Source organism: Sparus aurata, chromosome 21, assembly GCF_900880675.1.
Source record: "Sparus aurata chromosome 21, fSpaAur1.1, whole genome shotgun sequence".
In the NCBI taxonomy this organism is placed as follows: domain Eukaryota; kingdom Metazoa; phylum Chordata; class Actinopteri; order Spariformes; family Sparidae; genus Sparus; species Sparus aurata.
In genome coordinates, this window is record NC_044207.1 from 24,424,686 (window position 1) to 24,451,191 (window position 26,506).

General features: G+C 41.8%; 1 protein-coding gene across 6 annotated transcripts in view; it reads left to right on the plus strand.

The window, feature by feature from the left end:
* Positions 1 to 26,506, plus strand: part of gpc5c (glypican 5c) — a 106,750-nt gene that overhangs the window by 14,644 nt on the left and 65,600 nt on the right. For all 6 annotated transcript variants that reach the window (XM_030402386.1, XM_030402387.1, XM_030402388.1 and 3 more), the window contains one exon: positions 15,207 to 15,910. In XM_030402386.1, coding sequence (XP_030258246.1) covers positions 15,207 to 15,910 — 704 coding nt within the window. The remainder of the gene's footprint in view (positions 1 to 15,206; positions 15,911 to 26,506) is intronic.

Sequence of the window (26,506 nt, forward strand, 5' to 3'; positions counted from 1 at the left end):
GGGTTCACGGTAGCTGGCGTGCAGGCAAGTGTGCAACTCAAGAAAATGGGCATGGCTTCACTTTCCCCCCTCCTCCCTTCTTCTGTGGCTTTGGCAGCACTAGATCTGCGGAAAAGGATCGGTTGGGGTAAATGTGAAAAAAAAAGGGTACAGAGGCCTTTTCTCAGACTTTAGTGTTTGTTGGAAGATGGTCTGCTTTGTCATTATCTGATCTGGCTCTTAGGACAGCTAAACAGTTACTGGAACCCTTGATGAAATTACAGTAGTTTGGGAGAGTCAGACAATCAGTGCCCAGTAATCATTTTTGTTTTTTGCTTGGTGTTTTTTTTCTTCCTTTTTTTGTGTATTTTGTTGTTGCGATGTCTGTTTGGTAGCCCAGTCAGTTCAGAAGTCTGAGTTCCGGATAAACAAGGCTCTGCTGTAGATACAAAGCCTGTTTCAGAGAGGTCTTGCCTGCCAAAGGGTTTTGTACTACGCCCAACTGAATCAGGCAGTGCACCAGTTGCCCAAGCTTGTCCTTCCTCTTCCTCTAGTAATTGCAGTGTTATTTAAATTTAGTTTCCGAAAGGGATCAATTTTTTCCTTCTCCTCAAAACCTCCAACACATTGCCAAAGAGTGGGAGACGTGCTTCGGATGTTTAAAGTGTTGCAGGAATTTTGGTACCATGCAATTAGTTTTATAAGACAATGAAGTGCTTAGACGTCATGGTGGCCAAGTCCTGTTTTATGAGGGATGTACTGGTCTTGCTGTCCAATATGGAAAACTCATATCCGAATACAAATAGAGTAATAGAGAATGAAACTTGCAACTAACTTAACACTCATGGAGAATTTCTCATTTTCATACATTAAATTGGAAATGATTACTGTCATGTTTAACTTGTAAATGTCATCTGGACAGGTTTTATTACCGTCACATAGTGTTCAGCATACTAAAACCATTGGCTGTATAAAATATGGACAGATCTTCTGGGTTTGAATAGTCAAGCCAATGCAGAAGTGCCTTCACCTGCATACTTTCTAATGACGAGCAAGCGGTGACCCCAACTGGTTTAAAAAAGAAGTCTGATTTTATGTAAGTTTATGAGAAAATTACCACATTTCATACTCGATTTATTAGACTAGGGAACAGTTTTCTGGTAAGTTGGAGAAGATTCAAAGTCATCTGGGTCAGGGTAATTCTTAGTGCAACTGGACTTGTTTCAGATTATTGAAGACATTTAGTTTATGGTCTCTATCTCTAGTTTCAAGACTTCTTTAATACATCATGATGTAAATTTTTTAAGTTATGGTAGCATTAATGGTAAATATTGATGGTAAAGTAGGGTATGATTGACAAGTTGCTACCACATTGTTTTCTTGGTCATTTATAATCAGGGTATCCTCCCCAGCTCCACCCTTTCTTCAAACAGTAATCTTTTCACCAAAAGGTGATTTCACTCTGGGTTTACTCTTTACTAAAACACCACCAAGATATGAAATTTCTCATTACCATGTTGGTGGATGCAAAGTGCTGGAGATAAGCCCTTTTTTAAGCTGTTTAACAAGCTGACTGGTGACATGAATAGATGTTACTTTGTTCGAAAAGTGGTCCTGGTATCTGTACTTTTTATCATCATCATTATTATGACCTTTTTCGTTCTTACCTAACGTCTGAGCCTGTCTGGAGAAAGAAGATCAGGTGTTCCACATGTCCAGAAAAGGCCAAGATGGAAAATAACAATGGAATAACAATAGAAACTGGAGTATGGTAGTGCTGAAAATGATGATGTCACTAGTCCTCAATTTGCAAGGCCTTCTAAGGACAGTCTCTGTGCTGTCTGAGTGCCTCGAGTGGAATGTGAAGTAGCAAGTGGCTCATATACCACATGAAGTAATTAGAATATGATTTTGGCTGATACCATGGTTGCTGGTATTCACACGCTGGATGGTGGAAAATTGTGGGGAGCTTTCCTTTTTGTTTGTTCTGTATCTATGCAGTTCACCACAGAGCCAGTTGTCTGCAGGCTACAAAACTCTGCCCCTTTTGCTGTTAATCTGATGTGTTTATTTGATAATTCTTTCATGATGTGGCCACTATTTTCTGTGCAGCTTTGCATCTGTCTGTCATTTAAATTGTACCGTAAATCTTGTCATGACAAGTTCTTTGTGTGTGTGTGTTTTCTTTATACACTCTCGCTGTTTTAACTCAGACTCACTCCTGCTGATTGCTAAAGTTTAGCCAAAAGGACATTAAAAGGGAGATGGTGTGTGTGTAAGGAGTGTGTTTGTATGTGTGTGTGTGTCTTTCTGTTTTCATTGGCCTGCCGTTGTTTTCACAGCCCTAAAAGCCCTACTGTGCTTTGTCATGTGTGGGAGTTGTCATGTCATGAGTGTGACCCCATAAACACAGACCACATTATGAATGCTTCAAAGTTTTTTCCTTGAATGTTTCTGATACTGTATTAATATAAATGAATGGGTCCAGTTGTATGCAGCAATAACAAAGCTCTCTGGTGAAACGGAACTGATAACCTTTTGGGATTTACTGGAATTTGAAGTCCACTGTGTAGCCTGTAGCTGCCACACCCTAGATCATAAATACGTGGTAGATTTTTCAACTACCTCCTCCTCTCGTGATGCATCTTCTGATCCATCTTCCCTTCTACTATTCAGCTTTCCCAAACCCTACATGCAGATGACACCCAGATCTTCTCCCCCTCCAGCATACAAACAGGCAGACTCTCCTAATCCATGCCATAGCTGATAGGTAATGAGTGTTGGGTCCTGATGGTAGGTAGGTGTCAACCACAGAGCCCAGTCTAATCTGGACCAGCTTAGAGCTGCCATCAAGGGCTTTGGCCTGTCAGCCTGTTCTAGCCAATCAGATCTGGAGTAATCTTACTGGCTGGACACCTCTCCATTGCCTTCTGATTGGCTGAGGGAAAGTTGAACAGATGGATTGGCTACCAGAATATATTCGTATGTCTGTTTGCCCACACTACTAGTTAATCCTAGAATCGCTGGGTCAGAGCTTTACTTTAAGTTGGCTCCACCATGTCCTGATGTAAATTACTTGTTCAGTCCAATATGTAGCAATTTCTTGTTGCAAACTGTTGAGCAGGCAATCCAATTTGCCTGCCTGTATTTGTATAACAGGTGCAAATGATGAGCAAGTGTCTGAGTACTGTATACTCACACTGCTCGGGAGCAGATGTCAAAAAAATGCTGACTGTTTTGATCACTAGTGTCACTGATATGAGGGGCGACGTGGCCCACAGTTAAAGGCCATGACATCTGTTTGTGTGTGTGTGTTAGTAATGTTAATGTTTGAACATTTTGTTCATATGTGTCTTAATCAATGTCTGTGTGTGTGTGTGTGTGTGTGTGTGTGTGTGTGTGTGTGTGTGCATACATGTGTACCAAAGACATGTGAGCATGTACAATATTTACCACCCATGCAAGTCAGCTTTACCATGTCGGGGCTCAAATTCTCCTCACAGGACCTGACAAATACTTTTCAGAGAAATATATTCTGCTGGCCTAGATAGCTTTCTATCATCAATGAAAGTGCATCGCATTTAAAACTTCAGGTGCCCTTCAAGGAAGGGACAAGGAGTTCATTTGAAAAAGCGCGACAGGGAGAGAGCGAGACGGCAAAGGGAAAGAGGCCATGGCAAGGACGGTGCCTTTCCTCATTGAGGCGACATAATTAGCTGATCCTTGTCTCATCATCCAGGAACTCTCCAGACCCCGCTGTCCTGGGAGATAGCATACGTGTGAGTGTTTGCAAGAGACAAAATGATCAAATCCACGACCTGAGGCAAAGGGATACTGGAGGGCCTCTGAAGTTAATGGCAGAATGCAGAAAAACGGTTTCCCGTAGATCAGTCACCACTACTGACTTTCACACATGTAGCTTCCTTCAGAAACATTTCAATCTTGAGCTTTTTCACATATTTCATGGCGATACCTGAAAATATCGGGCAAGGAACCAGTCCAGTAGATGGCGGTAATGCAATCCTTATGCATGCCAATTATCTCATCAAAAGTCATGTCCTTGTACGCAACAGAAGATGTGACTATTTAAATATTCAACAAGTAGATGTACACTAGTAGTGGTTTTTGTGATACTAAATTGTAAACAAGTTGCTGATTCACGTACGTCACCATCAGAGTCTGTGATTAGTTTGCTCGCTCCTTGTGAAAGCATGTTTTTTAAGATGACATAACCCTTTATGTGCTTGTTCTTGAAATATCAATGCTTTCATTCATGAAATTATTATACTAGCCTTTTCCCTGAAATGTTATTTGGTCTTGTGGTGGGCAATTGGAGGTGCAGATTTCCCTGAATCAGAAATACTTTATTGATCCCCCAGGTAAATGTATTATTTATTGATGTAATATCAGTCCCTTCTCCCATTCACACAGGACCCAATGCAGGAAATATTCTTGAACTTGTCAGGGTTAGACTGCATGTGTGAAAGGGGCTTAGGAGGACTCAGAGAAGTGAGAAACACTGTCTGCATGGTTTGTTCGTGTGTCTCCCCCTGTGACTGTTTGTCTCGCCAGGCTTTCACAGGTGGCTGATTTCACCCTACTGTAATTGTCTCTTTGCCCCCTTAGGAGTTTGATTGCCTGCTTGGAGACACTAGACAGTATTTGCTCTTTGCACCCCCACCCCCAATGTTTCACATTTCCCCTTCACATCCAGACAGACAGGCAGACAGACAAGGATATCAAGCTTAAAGCCTTATTGTTTCCAAGCTACCCCAGATGAAACCGCTATTAAGATTCCTTTGTGTTCTTCACTTTGACTTTGAGGATCGTCCTGGGTGGCTTGCACAACACAGCCTATGTAAAGGGAATGTTCTTTTTTTTATTAAATAGTGATGATTTATGTATTATAAATGAGGGCATGTGTGACTGCATGTCTAGAAGTGTGTGTGCAAGTGATAGGAATGATGAATCACTTGGCTGTTGTGTCCTATCTCCATTCTTTTATCAGGCACTAGTCCTCCTATCTATATTACGATCTCTCTGCATTTGTCTGGAAGTTCTCTCAGACATTTTGCCTGTGATCATTTTAGCCCGTACTCTTTCACATCATAATCTTTTCCCTCTCACTTCATGTCTGCGTGTATTCTTCCGTGTCTGCAGATGTTTTGACCGACAGGGTTATTGCTCTAGAGGCTGATGCTTGGACACAGGATGACATTGCAGTGCACCATGAGCTCATGCTTAAATTAGGGAGGATATCCGGAATCCATCCCTACATGTCTCATTTAATCATACAGGGTGGAGGGGAGACGTGTTTATGGACCTAATAGTGGAGTGAATACATTGCGTATTCATTGCAAGTCTGTGTGTATGTGTGTGCGTGTGTTGTAAGCATGTTTGTGTTTTAGCTACGCCTTCCTAATCTCCTGTGTAGACATGACACATAAGGGCAGGATGCGTTTCCCCTTGGAGTAAGCAGGACTCGGGGCTCGCTTGGGAAAAGAGGGAAAGAACAAAGGGAGGGAGGGAGGAGAGAGGCGAAAAGCTCAAAGCCTCTCGCAGTCATAAAGTCACACTCAAAGCTTCCCTAATTACCTCCGCTTTTCATCTGCCCCTCTCACCTCGGCATGAATGTGCGAGAGCTCAGAGGAGTAGGGAGTTGGGCCTAGAAAGTGAGAGGAGAAAAAATGAGAAAGGAGGGAGGGCAGACGGTTAAAGCAAAGTTTCAGTGAAAGTGTGCACAGGTGTGTTTGAACGTGGTTCTATCAGGGGCGTGTGTATATTGTGGTCTGCCTTTAAGGATCGTTGAATCAACAGGTTTTGCTCTGTAGATTTACCGTGTACTGACGACTCCCTCTCTTCCTGGGTGTCTCTCTCCATCTGTGGTCCATGCTCTGTCAGCAAGAGCATGCTGTGTCTAGGTGGGCACCACGCCAACTGCTTGCTTGCTGGCATGTGCGCTGCAGGGAATCCATTTCTCAAAGATAACCCCGCTGCCAAGAGTGCGCTCCACAGAATCAAACCATAAACACAGAATTCTCCTTCTTCACCCCAAAAGTTTCCTTTCATTTTACTTCATCACTGTTATTCTGCTCCCCAAGTGCCCCGGTCTTCCTTACTAACCATCCGTGCTCCCCAATATTACATCCAGTGCCTAAACAAATATGAGGTCTGTGTAGATTAGCCTGCTGCCAGTCTCCTCACCCATAATTTGACATACTAGCATGAAATGAATCTGAGATAAATACCCCTTTATTTCTCGCCAACACAACCCCTTTCTCTCATGGAATGCTTTTCTGATAATACTGTACTATTTCTGACGCTGCCTTCCAGCTCGCGTGGACAAACACTTGTGTTGTAGACAAAGCTTCATCAGTCTCACTTCTATCATATGAGCACAATAAGCTTGATGTCCAGGAAGTTCTCCTGGTAATCAGACAAAGTCGCATCTCCCGGGGCTTGTTCTCTGTCCAAGAGAATTTGGCTTTTCTGGAACACAATCTGTCTGTCTGGCTGATGGGATTTGTACTCAACTGCCGCTGATTGGTCCAGCCTGGCCTTTTCCTGTGTCCTGTCTGTCTCTGCTGCACCCGTGCTTTCCAGACTGATCCCACAAGCCATAAAATGTGTGTGCGTGTGTGTGCATAAAAACTTGAGATATAGATCTGTATTTGCACACATGTCCATGAATAACAGCTGACAGTAGAGTATTTTTTCAGAAAATGTCCGATAACCAGCAAAATGAACAGACTTAAAGAAGACTTAGAAAATGTTCACCCATCTATCAAAAGGTAGATGTTGTCAAGAGAGAGGATGGTGGACTTTAACCAAAATAAGGTCATCCTGGGAGAAGACATAGCGTGAGGGAGCAAGGAACATCACAAATTGGCCAGATGTCAGAAAGGCAGAGCCGCTTCCATCTGACGCCTGTGGGAGATCAGGGTGTGTGCTTAATGTGTGCTTTTAATGCATAAGTGGCTGAGCATCATGCTGTACATGTCTCTGCGTTGTGACTCACACTGTTACTTCTGCCCAAATTATGATGAAGTTGGCTGTCCCCCTCCCATCTCTCACCACCACCTCACTTCATCACTCCCCCATTCACGTCAACCCACTTTCCTCATTACGCCCTGTGTTGGACACTCCTCTGCTTCCTATCCTTTTTCCTCCTCGCCTCTATGGCTCCTAGTGCACCATTAAGGAGTCCCCACGGTGAGCTTTACTCACTGATCCTGCAGTCATTCATCCATTGTATTTCAGAGGAGGAGGTACAATAATGGGAGAGATGGATAGGCAAAAAAAAATGTTGTTCTGACTAGGGGTGGTGAACAAAAACCGATTATTGATTAATCGCGATTATAATATTGACGATTATGATTCAATTATTAAATTTCCAAAAATCGATTTAAAAAAAAATATATATATATATTTTTTTTAAAATAGTAATACAAACTGGAGTCCTCCTCTTAATGGCTTCCGCTACATGGTCCACAGTCTGGAGCCAAGATATGTTATACCATCCCAGAGCTTTTTCACACTTAAATCGATTCCAAATCTTTACAAGGAGACAAACCTTTCCGTGCAAGACTCCCTCAACTCTGCTCACAGGGTAGCAATAACCTGCGATGCCTGGACATCCAGAGCTACAGTCTCATATGTGACCATTACAGCTCATTATGCCAGCAGTTAATGGAAGCTAATGTCCTACGTACTTCAGACGAAAGCTATGGATGATAGCCACACAAGCACAAATATGTGTGAGTTTCTCAAAGCAATGGCAGACGAGTGGGGAATAGAGAAACACGCCCTGGTTCTCGTCACCAACAATGCTTCTAACATGAGTCCGGCTGTTGAGCTTGGCAGCTTTCTTTTAACAGTGAAACACTACATTTAAAACAAATTAAAAAATAATAATTTTGATATTACAGTTACACTATACAACATTGAAGGTGCTGTGAGGTGTTACTCAAAAGATAAGTAAAATAATTCAGCAGCTGACTGATGTTAAATGAAAGATCAATAATCGTTAATATCTGAAAATGGAATCGATAATCGTTAATAATCGAAAATCGATTTGTAATCGAATCGAGACTTCAATAATCGGAATCGAATCGAATCTGGAAATTGGGCCGATTAACCACCCCTAGTTCTGACCCTACCCAGCCATGTCCTGTTGTATGATCCATGATATGATGTCTGCTTTTCTGGTTGCCAAAATGAACAGTGGGTTTACATGGGTCTGCTCTTAACTCGACCGCAACATAGTCTATCTCCAGAAAACTCTTAATACTTCACTTGGTTTGAGGAATATGATGGAATTTGTCCTTCACAAATATTGTTTAGACATTTATCTTGATTATTTTGTATTTTCCATTGATTTACTTCAGCCCACAAAATGGATCGGAGGACTTTTTTTTGTTGTTTTTAATGGCATGAGCATAAGGGTTTAGACCGAATCAAAGAGTAGTTTGGGCCCATAATTGAAACAATGCATAAGTGACCCTCTATGCTCAATTCATATTAAAGCTGAAAAATGAAAACAGTTGCCACACCTGCTAACAAAAAGTGGAAAATTCTTCATTAGACTCCCTTTCATCTTGGATTCCTTTCACACCTCAGAAATGGTCCGAGGGTCTGTTTCATGTTAATCTTATGTTAGCCTAAATGTTTCCTTCTTTCCCTTCTAACAAAAACTGGAGTCCAGTCTCTTTCTCTGGCTGTTTCTAGTCATCATCAGTTTCCATTTATGTGACAACTCATTAGCTTGACAAAGTTTTGTTTGCTTATCACAAAAACCCAGGCTGTCATTAACATTGCCAGATTTGGGAAAAATGCCTCGATTCTATTAAATTTGCCCCGCAATGTTGCAGTCTGCAAAGCAATAAGCTACTGGTAGCTGAAATGCTGTTGCATGGAAGTGACTTTTTCTTAAAATTCTCGTGTCTTTGTGGATATACAATACTTTTCTACAGTCTGAAGATCAAAACAGTAGGATGTTAAAAGGATATGAAACTACGTGCTGTATTTGCAGTAATGCTTCTGATGCTGTATTTGAGTGTCAGAGGTTATTACTCCTTGTGTAACAGGCACTAGTAGATATCAATTAATGCAAATGCTTTTTGTATTCGACACTGTGCTGCTCTTCACTGCTAGCACTATATCAAAAGGGACACTGTGATTTATATACCAATAAACATAAGACAAATGGGGGGTTTCTATAGGCCTGTGGCCCCCTTAATGCTTAGGAGCAGAGGTGCTGTCCATCAGCCTGTCAACAGTCTGCCCTCAGGCTGGCCTTCCACATCTCCCCTTTATGGTATTAGCCATTTGAACAACCCTTCCCTCTGCCCCTCACCCACTGCCCCCATGCTCTGTCTCCTCTGTCCCCGTCCTTCTCTCGTTTACTCATTCCCCTGCCTTCGATCATGTTTCCCTACTTTGGCCAGAGCAGAGAGCAGTGATCCCCACCCCCCACCCCCATCACATTATAGCTCAGTGCACCCCGAATGCCCCTGGCATCTGTGGAATTGTTTATGTTACAAAGTTTTGATATAGCGTGGCTGCCTTTTTAATTACCGGAATGCTGATGGAGAGATGGGGGGCTCGCCCCCACCCTCCACCTCCTTCTCTGCCACCACCAACTCCTTCTGTCCTCCCTCTCAAGCTCATTATCCCACCTGTTAGCCCCCTGACAAGCATATTAGGATTTGGGGCCAGGGTTTGCTGAGATCCGTGCACAGACATTTGTTGTGATTGCGTATGTGGATTTTTCTAGGGGTCTGTGGAGTCACAGTTACTTAGCCAGGAGTGCAGCGCCCCAGTTGGTGCAGGTCAAATTTGCACGAACAGCATGTCTGCGCGTGTTGTCTGACAGATGAGTCATGTTCCCACTTTAGACTTTAGACATGTGATTTTGCCAAACAAGTATGATGAATCAACAGATTGATTCATTGATATATTAATAGTTTATTACCATTAAACAGTTTGCTGAAAGGTTAGAGGCTGGGAGATTGTATGACATTGCACCTCTCCCGTGTAACCTAAGATGACCAGTGCTGAGTGGGAGATGGCCCTATTCTGTATACAGTATTTCTACTAATTAAAAGAAGGATATGTAATCTACACATGTGTCACTATGTCATATATCTGTGTGGTGACCTGTATGAAACCCAAACCCACGATAGGATTAAAATATTTCCCTGAGAAGACGGTTGGTCAGGTCCAGTCAGGACTGATTGCCAAGATAGGACGGCCCACAGCTCCATGGTATGAGAACAGTGTCTCCTACCTCATTATCACAATATTACCGCATCCACAAGCACGCACGAGAATACACTCTCACATGCACAGCCTCCTCTACAGGCCTACATGCACATACTTAAAAATACAAACACACTCGCTCTCATATTTGCACTTAATAAAAGATGCTCTCTCTTTTAGAAGCATAAACCCTTCAACCCGAGGCTATACAGCTGGTTTATAATGGGAAAAGCTGCAGGGCCAAACATTATCAACTTTCTACTTGTTGAATTAAAGTATTTGCATACACATGTGAAATTAGGAACCTTTGATTTTCCTTAGAGTGTATTTTGCTGCACTGTGTGTTTTTAATGGTCCTCCAATCATCTGACACTCTGTACAAATGATTTTAATTTGAATTTAACAAGCAAAGGCTCAAGTGCACCTCACAATAAAAACCTGATGCATCGTTTAGAGCAAAAGCCACATCTGAAAACATCGGTACTGTTATCTAATGGGACAAATTACATTTCCAGGATTTTGTTATTTGTAATTGAGTTTGAGAATTCTATGAAATTATGAATGGGGATTTCAGAAATGCTGCATTCTTTAGCTCCAGGAAATGCTTTGCCGAGCTCAGTAGACTGTCTCACTTTCTTAATGTTTTCACTCATCAAATTTCATTCAATTTCATTTCAAGTGCATCGCTGTCTGCCACAGTGTCTTTTTTGATACCACCACTAGGAGTCACCAAAGTCAGAAATTTTCAAGTACTACACGTAGGGGCTTTATTTAGTTATTAACTAATAACTACTACATCAACTTCTTCTACTACTGGTCATACAATATAACCAGTTTGTCAAGCTCCTGTATAACAATATTCTCCTGTTGTGGCTGTCTGGTGCTGCGTTGTCCTGTGTTGAGTTTTGGCCCTAAGACCAAATGGGACGGTACTCCTGAGTTAGACTGAACATACATGCATCTTTCTCTGTGTAAAAGTGGTTTAAAATAAAGCTGCCACTGTGCATGTTTTGACTGGATTATTGTGGCAGCTTCACAATAGTGAGATGTAAGCTTTAATTGGGCCAGTAAAACACTGGGTCTCCATGCAGATTGTAAAGTAGAACCCACGCACTGCAGCAGTTTGCAGCCTAGTGTGAAGCGGACCTCCATATCTGAGGCTATGGTTCTCTACTAGAAAATGGTGGATTGCTCCCTCTGGGATGGGAATGGATTGCTGCCCCATGTGATGGAGCTCAAGTAATCTTGAGATCTTGTTCACCAATGAGGGGAAAATGGAGCGTGGGATGGACAAACGGATTAGAGCGGCGTCATCAGTAATGCCGTCATTGTACCAGACCTTTGGCCAGTCCATCTGCATTCAACCCTCAACTATGGTCATGAACTTTGGTTAGTGACCGAAAGAACAATATTGCACATGCAAACGGCCAAAATGAGTTTCCTTGTTGCTGGGCTCAGCCTCCATAGGGAGCTCAGATTAGAGATGCTATTCCATTGTATTAAAAGTAGCCAGTTAAGGTGGTTCGGGAAGAGACCCCAGAGTTGAGGAAAGGTTTGAAATTGACCTGCGGCCATTTGCTGCATGTCATCCCACCTCTCTCTATTCCCATTTCCCAAGCTGTCCTATCGAATAAACCCATGAAAGGCCATAAAAAAAAATAAAAAAAACCTCACTCAGCCATTTGCCACCACAATCTGACTCCAGATAAATGGAAGAAAATGGATGTATAGATGGATGGATGATTTAAGCCCAGTGATCTCAGAGAATGTCCATTGCCTGGCATTGGTGAAACAAGGTAGTATAATCTCCCATTCCAGAAACATAAATACCTACAATGTTTAGACCATTGAAGAACAGAGGTGTCCTATGCTCTGCCAGTGGTGCGTTTTTATCCATTTAATGCCTGTTTATTCTGAGAGGAGTGCATGTCAGATTATCCCCAAAGGCCAACAGACAAAGCATGCCTGTTAATTTATTCCTGTATAGTTAGCTTGACAATTATGTGTTTTGAATTTTGAACTTCCATGGAAATTAAAGATAATTGCTTCATGCAAAAAAGCCTAGTTCCAGACAGACTTCATTTCCCAAAAGTCTTTCTGATGTGAGACTGTGACATGGTAATGATAGCCACCCACGACTCCCTGTCTGAATGGAGTGTGGTCAAATCCAGATTCTGACACAGTGGTCAGACGGAACAATCACACTCAATTGACTATCATGCAGTGGTAGTTAGGACTTAAAAAGCTGCTGGTTTCTTGTTTTTTGTTATCACCCTGTTTCCCAGTTCTGGAAAGAACAGAGAAACCCACAACGATTGCACTTGATTTATCGCAGAATGAAAAACAGGATCCATCTGAGCGTGGGAGAGAACTTGATGGAGAACAGAAAATAAGTGATGCTGAAACTGAATGAATCATGGGATCCAGCTCTTTTGTTTGTCAGAGGGAGTGTGGAGAGGAAGAAAGGTGGACTCCTGCCCCTCTTGTGTACATTCAGAGAGGGACATGTTTGAAGTTACAGCCATGGAGAGACGGGGAAGTGCTCCGGACCCAGGGGCCAAATGAATCCAGATGTCAGAGCATGTTCACAAGGTGGAGTCCACTTGTACAGTAGTTGTTTTTCCTTGTTCAAAAGTCTAGTTGCTTCTTTTTATTCCATTTTTCCTGGCAGTCACCCACTCTCTTCCTTTTTTTTCCTCTTTCGTGTTCTCTCCCTGTGTCACTCTTTTGGCAGAAGTGTAATTCGCTTTTTTAACAAGTACGGAATGTCTTAAGGATTTAATGATCCTGTCATAAACCCTTTGAAAGATGTGCATCCAGTCATGGTGCTCTTGAGAAAACATAATTTTAAAAAAATTCACCTCCCATATTCATGAGAAAACTTGATTTTCTTGTTACGTAGACTTGTCGAGTTTTTCCCTCCACGTCTCACAGAGATTTAGATTAGACCATGGTATTTCTGAGCGTGATCATTTTATAATAACATTATGTAATGCAATGTGACCTAAGCCTGTGGGTACATCTTGTGGTGTAAATTTCTTGTGGCTATTGAGCCTTGTGGCCTGACTGGCAGGCGAGCGGGCAGACCTCACACTGGCACCAGCTCTGCAGCCCCACAGGCTTATAGGAGACAGTGAAGTGGAACTGAAACTGTAGCCTCGCAACTTCTCTGCCAATCTAATGCTTTTTCTCAATTTTTTCTCGCAATTCTCATTTAGTTGCTCCTCTTCTTCTGTCTCTAGCCAGACATCTCTGGAGGTCTCCCTGACTGCTTTCAGACTCCATCTTGTCACCCCTCGCTTTACAGTAATAATCCCAAACAGACCATTACTTGTCATGTCTATCTGCTTTATTTCTGTCACACTCAAGTCACACTCTTCAGAGCCCAAAAGGCTACAACGTTAAATGTAATGTGGGCTGAGGTAGCTTCGATCATGATTATGGTGTTTTCTGATGCGTTATAAATGAGTTGTGCCTTTTACTAGCCAGTGGGGAGTCCCCGTGTGTCACAGACGGCGGTCATATTAGTGCAGCTGTTGAGGAGGACATAACTGTTGTTATCCTTCTGTCTGTGAGCTGGGAGGGGCTGGACACACACAGGCACACACAAACACACACATACTCAACAATCCATGTAGTGAAATAGATCCATTATTTGAAAGGTTTTCTTATTAATGAACGTGTTTAAATTAAGCAAACATATTTTTAAAAACTTAAACCCACGGTACTTACTATTGATTAGTAACATTTGGTTAGCAGTCAGTACGGTATGCAGAATTGTTTTAAACTGTGGCCTTATTAGTTGTTTTTTTTTTATGTATGTGTGTATTGTGTGTATATATGTATACACGTGTGTGTGTGTGTATGGTATAGTGGTGGGGGTGTGGGTATGTTGGCACCCTCCTTCTCCAGTCTCAATTTCTGTACAGTTGCTACTGCTCCTTCATGTCCTGGCATGCTTTTAAGCTGACATCACACCCCAGAGGAGAGTGTTGTGTCCAGGACACGCATACACAAACACACACCAGCAACACACACACACACACACACACACACACACCACCCACCCACACACACACACACACACACACACACACACACACACAAAGTATATAATATTTACATGTTATTCTTTGTAGTTGCTGTGTAGTACAGCATAATTGTTCAACAGTAAACAATATCAGTGAGCACTGAAATAGAGATGGAGCATATTAAAGAAAAGGGTGAAATAAAAAAACAAGGGAGAGAGTGTTTTTTCTTTTTTTAAAAGCGTTTTCCTTCCCCTTGCTGACCTACTGTCACCCTGCTTATATCTGCTCTCTAACTGTACCTTGCTTAGCAAGAAGCGGCACTTCACTGGCACTAATCGGCCGCTGCACTGACATCATTGATTGTTTAACAGCTTGACTTTCTCACCAGGAAATGACATAAGAACTTGATGAGGCCACTATTCATATGTGTGTGTGTGTGTGTGTGTACGTGTGTGTGTGTGTGTGTGTGTGTGTGTGTGTGTGTGTGTGTGTGTCAAACACCACTGTAGAATCTGGAATATACAGTATGTCACAGAAAATTCAAACTGATTACGGTTGCTGTTCATATCAGGATTGCTGCTCAGTTCTCTCTATTTCTCTCCCTGTTTCTCTGTCTCTGTCTGTCAAGATAGAGAGAGACAGACTGTCTGCTTAAGACGTAGTTATTGGGGCGATGACTTCATTCACATTGATATCCAACCGCATTATAAAGTAACTTGACACTGGTTTCTCAACCCAATACACACAAGCCAAGCTTAGCTGATTAAGAGCCAGGGTTTGGATACGAGATTACATCTAGAATACCTTTGCCATTTTATGGAGAGCTTGTAAATGATGTCATCAATGATTTTCAGTAATCCTCTCATATAAAATATCATATGCCCTTGTTTTACACTTCCACCCCTTATCTCTGTTTCTTTTTTGCTCTCCCTGCAGATATGTTCCAGTACCTTCTGTCCTTCTCTCAGGGTCACCTGAGTTCTCTGTTGGAGGGAACCTACACATCCATATCCCGCCATGCCCTACCCCATGTTAACCAACTCTTCTCTTCGCTCTCCCTCTACCTCCGTGGGGCCAACGTCTCTGTGGAGGCTTCTGTTCACCAATTTTACAACAACCTCTTCCCACTTGTCTACACAAAGCTTATCAATCCAGGCATTGACGGCAGCATGATGATGGGAAATGAAATGGGTGACTGTCTTCGTATGATCAGGCAAGATGTCAACCCTTTTGGACCTCATCCAGCCGTCATGGCCCAAGAGCTGGCTGGGGCTCTTGGAGCCGGGCGACAACTGGGCCTGGCCCTGGAGGAGGGTCTGGAGGTGATGAACGCCACAGAACATGTCAGCCTGAGCAAAGAGTGTGTGAAGGGCCTTGTGAAGATGGTGTACTGCTCCCACTGCAGCGGCTATACGCTGATCAAGCCCTGTGTAGGCTACTGTCTGAATATAATGCGAGGCTGCTTGGCCAGCGTGTCCGAGCTGGATCAGCCTTGGAGGAGGTATACCAGCCTGTTGGAGCAACTAACCCACGCCATGGCTGGGCACCATAGCCTGGAACTAGCCCTGCTGGGGGTCAGGGGGCACGTCAACGAGGCCTTACTCTATGCACAGCTCCACGGTCCACTCATCACAGCCACGGTGAGTATACACTACATTAGCAGCAGCTTTAATGGCACATGAAAAAGCTTCCAAACCTTTTTGTTTAACATCTTTGTGTTCTACGTATACCTTGGCAATGTCCAGTGTATTGATTGGAAAGCTTTTGCAGGTTGCTCATGGGTTATGAGCTATTTTTTCCACCGATGCAACAAAGAACCCTGCACACTGCATTAATGTTGGCACAGTGTTGGAGCTATTCAGAGAAAAATAATGTTTATACTAAAACAAAGAGTTCAGCCTCCTCCAAAGAAATACATACTGAGCTGAGGCTAGAGGAGATCTAAATTGACAGAATGAAAAGGCAGCTAAAAATCACCATTGTTGTTTAGGTTCAGACTGTATGGGAATGTTATTGATTCCTCATCGACTGTAATGAAAGTGAGAAAAATGTGGATTTGGTGCACTTGCATGCTGGGCGTACAACCACATGCCTTTTGTAAAATGTAGTTTTACATTTGGATGTGGGAAACTGAATATAACACAAAATATCTGGAATTAGCAATTATGTCTCATTTTTTAATTTACATCAATGTACTTTGACTTTAAAACTAGAGATCAAATCTTTTTAATTATTTCCTCATTTTACACATATCCCTGCACCAAAGTCATACATATGACCCACAGGGTTCCCACAGCTCCTTGAAATGCTTGAAAGTTTATGAATTTGAAGGAAGAAAAACCAAGCCTTGAAAATGTGTAAAACTGACATAGATCATAGAAAGAGCTAAATAGATTTTGTGCAAGAAAAGAAATTGGAGTTTTCTTTTTCTTTTCTTTATTTCTTTTTTTTTTTAACTAAATATAAGGAAATAGGCAATGTTATACTGTCTCCAGTTGTCATCACTATAATACAGAACAACTGAGAAGTGTTCACACATTCAAGTCTCTGTGTTTAACTGCTGTCTGTGAACTTCTATAAACCCTTCTTGTTCGCAATTTAAAAATTCTCAGTTTGATAACAGTAATTAACATTGATCCTCATCCAAACTGTGCTGTGTTGGGTCCTCGAATTTGAGGGAATGGAGCCTGAAAAGTTTTTGAAAAGTCCTTGAATTTGATTTTTGAGCAGGTGTGGGAACCCTGGACAGGTCAGATGTGATACAATGAGTAATAGTTCTGTTTGCATGTCAATAATACTTCAAATAAGCTTTTTCATTTAATACTTCTCACACATCTTCTAATTTTAAACAACACCTGACTCTTTCTATACGAGAGATTTATATTTATATTTACATCATCAAGGAAGTTGTCTTATTCTTACTAGCATCTTAGTCCCTATTGCTTTTCCCTCTCTCTTCTACATTTAAGGTTGTTGATGCAGTGTGAGTAGATTCAGTGTTTTTGAATTAATCTTTAAGAACACTTGGAACATGTGTTCTGGGGGCATGATCTGAAGAGTTCCAAACATCATGCCTCTACCACCTTTTCTGGCCATCTCTACTTAGTAGGCGGCTGTACTACTTGACTTCACCGATTTGTGGGAATAGACTGCTCTCCCATTCTGCATCTCTCTTATCCTCATCTCTCTCCATCTCGGCTGTGATGTGTTACAGTTATGAGTTTTTATGATTCATATCTTGTCGACACCTTGAGTTACTCTGTTAGACAATGGCTTTCTGTGATGTAGATATGTTGAATGTGAGACCGGAGAAGGGAAGAACAATGTTTCAAATGTTGACAGGGTTATGTAGGGAGCAGTTGTTCCCTAATATCTTTAATGGGACCACTTGTGGACAAGTCTATACTGGAACAGTTCCCAGAACTGTGCTGGAACTGTAAGACGACACTATAGAAGCCATAATGTGCAAGCTGTTAGTGGATTAAACTCCGGCTTCATTTGACTTATTGTGTAGTTGCAGTCCTCCACTGTGATAACTGTGGTGACCTAGTGAAGAAAAAGTGTGCTGGCCACTGTTACTTAAAGGATCATAGCAGTTAGTTCTGCATGTTTCAGCCCTTTAACAATTTAGGTGTATTTCCATTCCTTTGGCAGACGCTAGCTGCCTCCTCCCACCTAAACCTCTACACAAAGCTATCAGCTCCAGATCAGTGTCTCAGCTGAACACACAGACACACACTTCATCCCTCCTCTATCATCCTTCCATCTCCTGGCAAACGAACAAGCAGTCCCTTACTGTAATGTCATTAATGAATTTGTAGTTGTAATCCCTTATTATCATTTTATCTATTATGGAAAATAGTAATCACAGTTGTGTACCACACTATGCTGTAATGCTTATGTGCCTTACACGGTATATTACAGCCACACATCTTCTAAAACATGCTGTGTTGTTATTTTTTAGATATTTTGCAAAACTCTTTTTTTATTTAGAATTGATAGTAAAGTGATGTCCACATTCAGAATCCATGGCCATTTAATTTTGATTTGATTTGTTTTGTTTCCAGGGATGGTTTCTCACTTCATTACATTACAATTACATGTTATTGCCATCACCAATATTATTGTTAGTCTAGTAGGGGTCTGAATCAGTTTAATTCAATTTGGGCAACACCTGAAGAAACTGACTGGATAATACACAGAAATGCCAGATTAATTCTCCTCCTTACACTGACACAGACACCAGCAGCTATGCAGCGTGATCTTTGAAGTGTTGACACGAAAGACATGTGCAAGTAGGTGGTGGTGCAGAGAAAAAACTACTAGGAGAATTGCCTACTTGCTTTTGATTTCAGTGATCTAAATTTCAAGTTTATTTCATTTATTCAGTATATGGTGTGTTGACAATAAAGCATGTGACTGCAAGCCAAATCTTAGATTTTTCTTATCACAGCTCAGATCATGAATTTCCCGTGTAAAAATACAGCAATCAGCATGCAACAAGAAAGTAACTTTGGTCACTGTGACAGATTACTTTTTGCAAGCAGGTTTCAGTACTCCCTGTAGAAAAGGAGTCATAGTGTACTAGAATGAACCGCAGCGAATGTCCGTCCAGAAGGTGAAAAAGACGTTTAATGTTGTTAATGTATAGCAATTGTAGTGGAGAACGATTGGCAGTCACATAAAATGCAAGTAATTTGCAGTTAATCGGCTTAAACATAAAGAACCACTGGTGTGGTCCTTTTAAAAGTTGTAAAGAAACATTGCAGAGCCTGAATGGTCTAAATTACACACTCACATTAAATACATGCATCCAAATGCAACACTTACTGTATACACACATGCACGCTCCGACAGAGGGGTGTTGGTTGCCGGGCTTAAAGACTGATCTAATGCAACTATGCAGAGAGAGACCCAGATTGTATTTCGTGTGTGTTTGTACGTATGTGTGTGCATGCCTGCTTGGTATTCATGGGGTGGCAGGCAATCCTGGAGCAGGGAGTCCAGCACGGGGACAAGTGGGACAGAATTGAAAGGGTTCCAGCTAGGCCATACAAACTGGACCCAGCCAGCTGGAAAAAAGGGCCCAGAGAAATGTTGCTGATAAAGGAGGTGCCCCCCACCCCCTCCAGTCGGACACTGGTGGCTCCCATTTTCTCTGCTCTCATTGCTTCATGCAGGCATTCACCCAGCCCAGAGTGCAAACACGATCAGCTAAGTTTACTCAGTCACTTACACACACACACACAATAACACACTATCTATAGATCTATTGCCGTGTATTACCTCGAACCCATGGCCCTTTTAAAAACGCAGTATGTTTTTATAAAGCCACAGTGGCCTGTCAAGGAAAACCGTTAAGTCTCCAGTGCACAACTACTGTCTCAGTGGAGCCACTTTCACCTTTACTCTCCATACCCCCCCTCCCAGACGTACACCCAATTTTAAAAACACCTATTATCCTTGCTGTCTTACTGCAAAGCAAATAAAGAGCAAATACCTGGCTGAATCTGCTGTTGATTTTTATAATGTATGCTGTATGTGTGAAGTCAAGCACAAAGAAGTAACTCTGTTTTCTTGCCGAGTCAGAATATTATATGGAGTTGTTATTAAAGGAATTATTGTGACTGTGTGGTTTTACACTGGGATGTTATCCCAAACCATTTTGTGGTCACTCCCTCTCTCTACAGACTACACAGAGTCTGCACTATATGTTGCAATACGTCATAGGGTAGGACCCGGCTCATAACACATATACTGTACGCAGACACATGGCCACGCTGAGTGCAGGTATCAGGTTTTAGAAGTCCTGTAAGAAGCCTAGATGTGCGGCCCACCCTGTGACAATACTAGCGGGGCACGTGAGACTGAAAGGCAGCTATTGATAGTGATGTGGCCCAGTGTTTTAACACATTCCTGCTCTTATTGAGATGGAGCGTGAACGTGGGTCGAGGGAAGTGGTTATGGTTATGGATATTGGGGGAGCCTTGGGCTGGATTATGTCAAGTAGACACAATTAGGAGAAAATTGGAAAATACCCAGTAAAAGTGGCTACTCTTATTGGGCCCCAGTGGAAATTGTAGCTCCAATGTTTAGTGAGGTTTTCTCCCTCTGAATGCTGCCCTGTTGAGTTCATCTCAGAGTTTCTTCCTCCAGAGGCTACAAACCCTATTTATTGACACGACCATAAAATAATATGGCTCATATGACCTGGAGGGGAACTTTATATCTTCTACTTGTTAAAGATGAGTAGTATGTAAGGTAAAGCTCCACACACAGAAGCATGTATTCATCACACCTTTATCCACTCACTCATTCATTCACTGAGAGCGTTATAGTCTCCTTATGAGAAAATAGTAACAGTGGTCCAGATTAGAGCAGTTTATATGCAGGTCTACCTTATCCGCTTGTTGGTTTTACCCCAGCTTCTCATTACAGTCTTATGGAGGAATGATAATAGCAGCCTGGGCCTTTAGATAATGGAAACAAGGGCCAGTGGGATGACTGGAAGGTTTCCATTCACCACGGCGGCACCTCAACAGACTGCAGAGGCTTACATTGCAAGCGCTATTTCTTTTACTGTATCCCATAATAAAATAAAGGAATATCATTGGTGTGAAAACAAAATTATCACTCTTTCTTGTTTTACTTTCCCTGCCCCATTCTCTGTATCTTCATGGTTTCTGTAAAGGATTGGGTGATATCGTGATATATACTGTGTGTACCATCAGATATTTTCCCGTATTGTTGTACGGTATGTATCAGGCTGCCTTGGGTAATACAGCAAGTCAATGAACAGAATAACTTTTTGAATATAATTTCCAATGACTTGGCCATATCACAAAACATATATGAAAAATAATAGAAAGACAGAGGAAGATTTTCAAACTTTGTGAGAGAAACTCTGTCTCTGACTACTGCAGAGAGCACTTCTGGAGGTCACCTTATATAAAAGGATTAGCTACACAGCCTCAGGCCTTTACATACAGTTTCTGTGTCTAATATTTAAGACTGTTAGCAGAAATGGTAGCTGACGCAAAATGCGCTGATGGCCATCCTATAAGCTTAACCCATCTTTCTAAGTTGTGTGTGCCTTTGGCACTATGTCTCCGCCTCAGGCTGACTGACTGACTTACTCAGCAGTCCATTAGCTAATGATGGTGAGTGCAGCCTCGCTTCTCCTTAGCCACCCTCGCACATCTTTTTCTGCTCCCCTCTTCCCTCTTGTAATGTTTGCTTGCTACTGATAATACGCAGCAGCCCTCAACACCACAAAAAAAAAAAAATCCCTGCATTTCTTCTCCTCTTTATGAATAATGCAGTTGTAACAGTCAGCAATTACCATTTGATTGATAGCTGGGCCATTACATTTGGCCTTAATCATAAAGCAGTGGTCCGCAGTATATTATTTTTCTCTGTGACCCGTGTCTCAGAAAAGTGGAATCATATAATTTCCGAAATCATGTAATTTTTCAGATATGCAGTTGATTATAAGTTGATGAAATGTTCGCAGAAGGGAAACTAAATGATGTGGGGCTTTCCCTCCGAGTCTGACGCCTGCTGCTTAGATGGACTGTTTCACACAAATGAAGAAATGACAGCAGAGAGAGATGACAGAAAGAAAATAAAAAAGGGTTGACAGGCACACAAGTTATTGTTTACAATTTTAATAATAATCAGCAACAAGGCTCTTATCCTTCGGTCTTCGCTACACTCATTTCATCCTGTCACTGGACCCATCAGAGTCTTAATTTGATTTGGGCAATACGTTTAAACTGTAACAGAGAAAACACCATGACATATTGCAGAGCTTGTGCCTCCACCTTGTCCATTATCTAGTAAATCAAGATTCCTCATTATGTTATATTGCCTCCGTCTTCTCTAAACTGTTTTAATATCACACTGCAACGTTTTCAGAGAGAAAAAAAAACACTTCATGGGATTTCTGATCAGATCCTCTTTGACATTTGGTTCTGGATAATTGTGCCTTTAGATTAAATGTGGTCAACCACACTCCACATTAGATATCACCACAACATAATATCCTGGCAAAACGGACTGTGTTGTTCTTGTTCTGACTGGATGTCTCAATCCATGGCGTCAGCACCCCTAGCCTCATGGCCTTTGTACCCTTTTGTAAGCCCTCCTTCCAACTCCATGTTTCCTCCCCATCTTGTCTTACCCTTTAAATATTCCATGCCATTCCTGTATATGTCTTTATACTCCAACCTGACCTGGTGTTTGAGCACCTTTTAACCTGCAGTGCAGAAGCAATGTGGAAGATCCTGGTATTTTTATACCTGTACATCAAACTTTTTGGGTTTTGTGCGGCACTCGATCCTGTCTCCGATGCGTCATCCAGTTGTCATTATCAGTCCATGATACAATTATCCAGTTTTCCTATTTGCTAACCTACTCTGTCACTACACTTGCCCCCTTCCTTCAACTCTTTGCTAGTTGATGTAAAATGTATCGCTTCAGGTGGACTGTTATGGAAAAGTCACCCCAGACTGCAGATTTAAATACTCTGTATGCCAAAGTACAGAAAGATTTATCTGGCAGTGATAGGCTTAATCGACATTGTGCGAACTCGTTTGGCAAGGGCTTCAATGTCACAGACGTTCATTTGAACCTGACGGACCCAGACTGCAGGTTTAATCTTGAACTAGCTGGCATGATGCTGTCATGCAGCTGGTGATGTGAAGTCAATGGGAATGCCCACTGCATCTGTGTTATGATTTTAGTGGCAATGGCTGGTTCATCGGAAGGCTTCAAATGGACACGTGGAAGTTTCTATCCGCAAGATTATTTTCTTTGCTCGTGAGCATATGTTCCACCATATCGCAGACACAGACGAGATGAACCCACTTGACCTTCCTCCGTCTCCCTTTCCTGCCCTCCATCTCTGTGGTGTAACACCACTTGAATCCTCGGAGACATCTTGCCACATTCTGTGTCTGTAATTCTCATAAATTTGTTTACAAAGATGGACGAATGTTGTCAACAAACTCCAAAGTAACACCCATATTTACTCGGCAAAAGGAGAGCCTCTCATTTTTAGATCATCTGTGAGTGATTTAATCAGGGTAAACAAGCGTCAGTGTGGAGAGAGAAACTCAATGTTCTCTTTGCTGATTGGAATCTCAAGGACTTTTCTCTGTGATATACGAGGGACCGAGTCTCTCTTTAATTAACACTGACATCATTCGGATAAGAGAGAGGGAAAAAGATGGCGAGGGGGGGCTGATTGACAGAGGGGAGTGAAGACTAAAGAGAAAGATGGAGACAAAGTGATTTAGAAAGAATGAAGAGCGACCTAAAAAGATGGCGATGAAGAATTGGCAGGAAGAGATGTGGGTGTTGCAAATCATCTCTACTCCCTCACTCAAGGCTTTCTGGGAGAGGCCAAGTGGAGAGCTGTCACAATTAGCCCAAGAGTGGTTCGGGGGGGGAGTTATATATGCTGAATGTTTCTACACTGAAAAAGGCTGAAGACTATTTTAGCATTTGGCACAAAGCTACAGCACATTATTATCTCCAGAAAACATCATTTTTAGGATAGATCCAAACCCATAAATTGATGGTGTTTTTTTTCTTTTGTATTCATTCATTTAAAATTGATCATGAATTTGTCTTTGTAGCAGTTTTTCATTAATTACCAACCGCTCTGATAGTCACCAGCTTTAATCGTTTCTGCCCGCAAGAACTGAAATGTTACTTCACATATGTAAAACGAATTAAAGAGGGTATTAGGTCAGCCTCATCTTAACATTAACAAATGACACTTACTAGTTGTATCAACAAGTCTATATCTATCAAGTCTGTCTTTTAATTAGACCAGCTCACAGTCTCACTCGTTTTCCGTCACTCACTACCAACCATGTTTTTTTGTCCTTATTCTGCCACGACTAATAATAGAGATTTTCCCATCGTCATAAGACACATGTTTTGGTGGTTGATTCTATATGCATAGCGTTAGGACTTAATGTCCCTGGAGAATAGTTCTGGGACTGACCAATGAAATTGTTGTTAACTGAATGACTGCATATAACAAATTCCCATGCAAACACCTTTTGAGTAAGCAGGGCCACCCATGTTTTTCAATACTGTCCATTACTCACATGCTGCTTTCTGTCTGTTCTATAGATAGAAAATGAAATTGTACTGTCCTAGCCCTGGCTTGACCGCTATTTGAGGCCACAATGGTCCGATTAAAGTCAACACCTTAAAGTCTCCATCTGTCTCCTTGTGTGGTTAAAACACAGCCAAACAGTGTTGTCGAGGGAGGAGAGAGACTTCCTTATTCCCTTAACCTCACCCAGTATTTCCCAGATGGTCCTGGGTTTGAACTGGCAACTTTCCAGTCTCAAGCTTGCTTCAATAACCTCAAGGCCTCCACCACAACATTGCTAGTCCTGCGAAATTCAAGTAGTCACCTAATGCATAAATAAAGGGGAAACGATTTTCTGTTTGGCTGGATTGTTGCTATACATATGTTTGTTTTTCTTGGATGGAGGTATATTGTGATAATAAACTGCTAAACATACTATCCAGTGTTGATCCTCAACAACTTTTTGGTAATTTGGATGGGACAAAGCAGAACTGCGTGCCTTATAAAGCATACTGCACCTGAAACAGTAAGTTGATTTCCCCTGGTTAAAAATGATGAAAAATGCAGTCTGTGAAAAATAGACGTGGAAACCCTGCATAAGTAGCTGGCCCTTCTTTTCTATTTTCATGTGTTGCAATTAGGGATGTAAAATTGTACTTGTTTAAACACAATTATCGTGATGCCAGACAGAAAAAACTCTCAGTCATTTGAAATAAAATTGATGCCTGGGTTTTCTTTGGAGAAAACATCATAAACAACCATGCTCCCAAAGTAACGAGGATCTTCCTGTGCGGTAGACTAGAGAGCCCACCAGTCTATGAACCAGTGGCCCGGCAATTTCTTTCCTGCTTCTCATTCCTCTACTTGGCTACTGATTGCATTTTTCTTTTCCTTTATTTAGTAACCGCAGTGAGGTAAATACCAAATCAAGCCAATTGCTCTTGCTCTCATTATTTTAGTCTGGCAGTTGGTTACTGTGCATAACCCTCACTGAAACATTCATATCGCTTGAAAATCCTGTTCCAAAGGTGGTCCAACATTGTACTAGGCAGAGTCCTCTGATTTTCTGTTTTATCTTTTATCTGACACAGTCTCACCACATCATGTATTTAAACCCAATTAGCAGGATATGACAGTTATGTTTTACTGTCACTTACCGGAATATTATTCTATTTTCTAATTTTCACTGGTTAGTGCATACTTCATGGTTACAAGAAAAAATGGGTTAAGAATGTCCAATATCTTGAGATGATAGTGGCTGTGGTTTGGATAATGGATGTAAGCAGCAGTCCCATGAGTCATTTGCATGGACATGAATGAAAACAGAGACAATGTGCAGTTATTCTTTGCAGAGCTTCTAGCCATTGTAAAGTCTTAAAATGTACGCACAGTGCATATGCATACCATGTGCACTAAAGTACACAAATGAATGAATTCCTGAGGTTAATTTTAGATCGTAAAACTAATGGCACAGAACCAGTCGTTCGTAGCTCTCTGAGCTGATGTCCCATTGAGGCCATTCAGGTCTATATAACTGGGATAAATTAATACAGTCCAGAAAGTTTGGCTGAAAGGTGGATATTGTGTTAGGTAAGGTCGTGGATGGTTGATATGATACAATCACTTTAAAAAAAAAAAAAGAAAAAAAAGAAAAATGATTTCAATACACTCTGCCAACTACTGCAGTGGCAAGATCTGTGTACTGTCGTTGCAAATGGTAAGACTTTCTACTAGAAATTGCACTTAACTGTTGTTCACTTTCCTAAACCTGACATATATGGTACTGTTCATGCAGTTAAAGAGTCAGTGGCATTAAGTGACCCGACTGTTTGTGTGTGTATACACGTTTGGCACGCAAATTATGTAAAAGTGGCAAAGGGGGGTCTTTGCCGATCGAACAAACCCTCTTCATCCCACAGTGCTATCCGCTCGGGGTGAGAGGGGCTGAGAAAGTTCCCTTGGCTTTACTGGGTAATCCCTTGATAAATAAACTGGGAAGACAAGACCACCACTGCTATCTGTAAGCTAATACTCCCTGAGAGGAGGGATGGCCCTGGGCCTTGGTTTGCTTGAAGTTGATTGTATCGCTGTTCTCTTCTTACACTAGCCTGCCTTGTGATGAAAT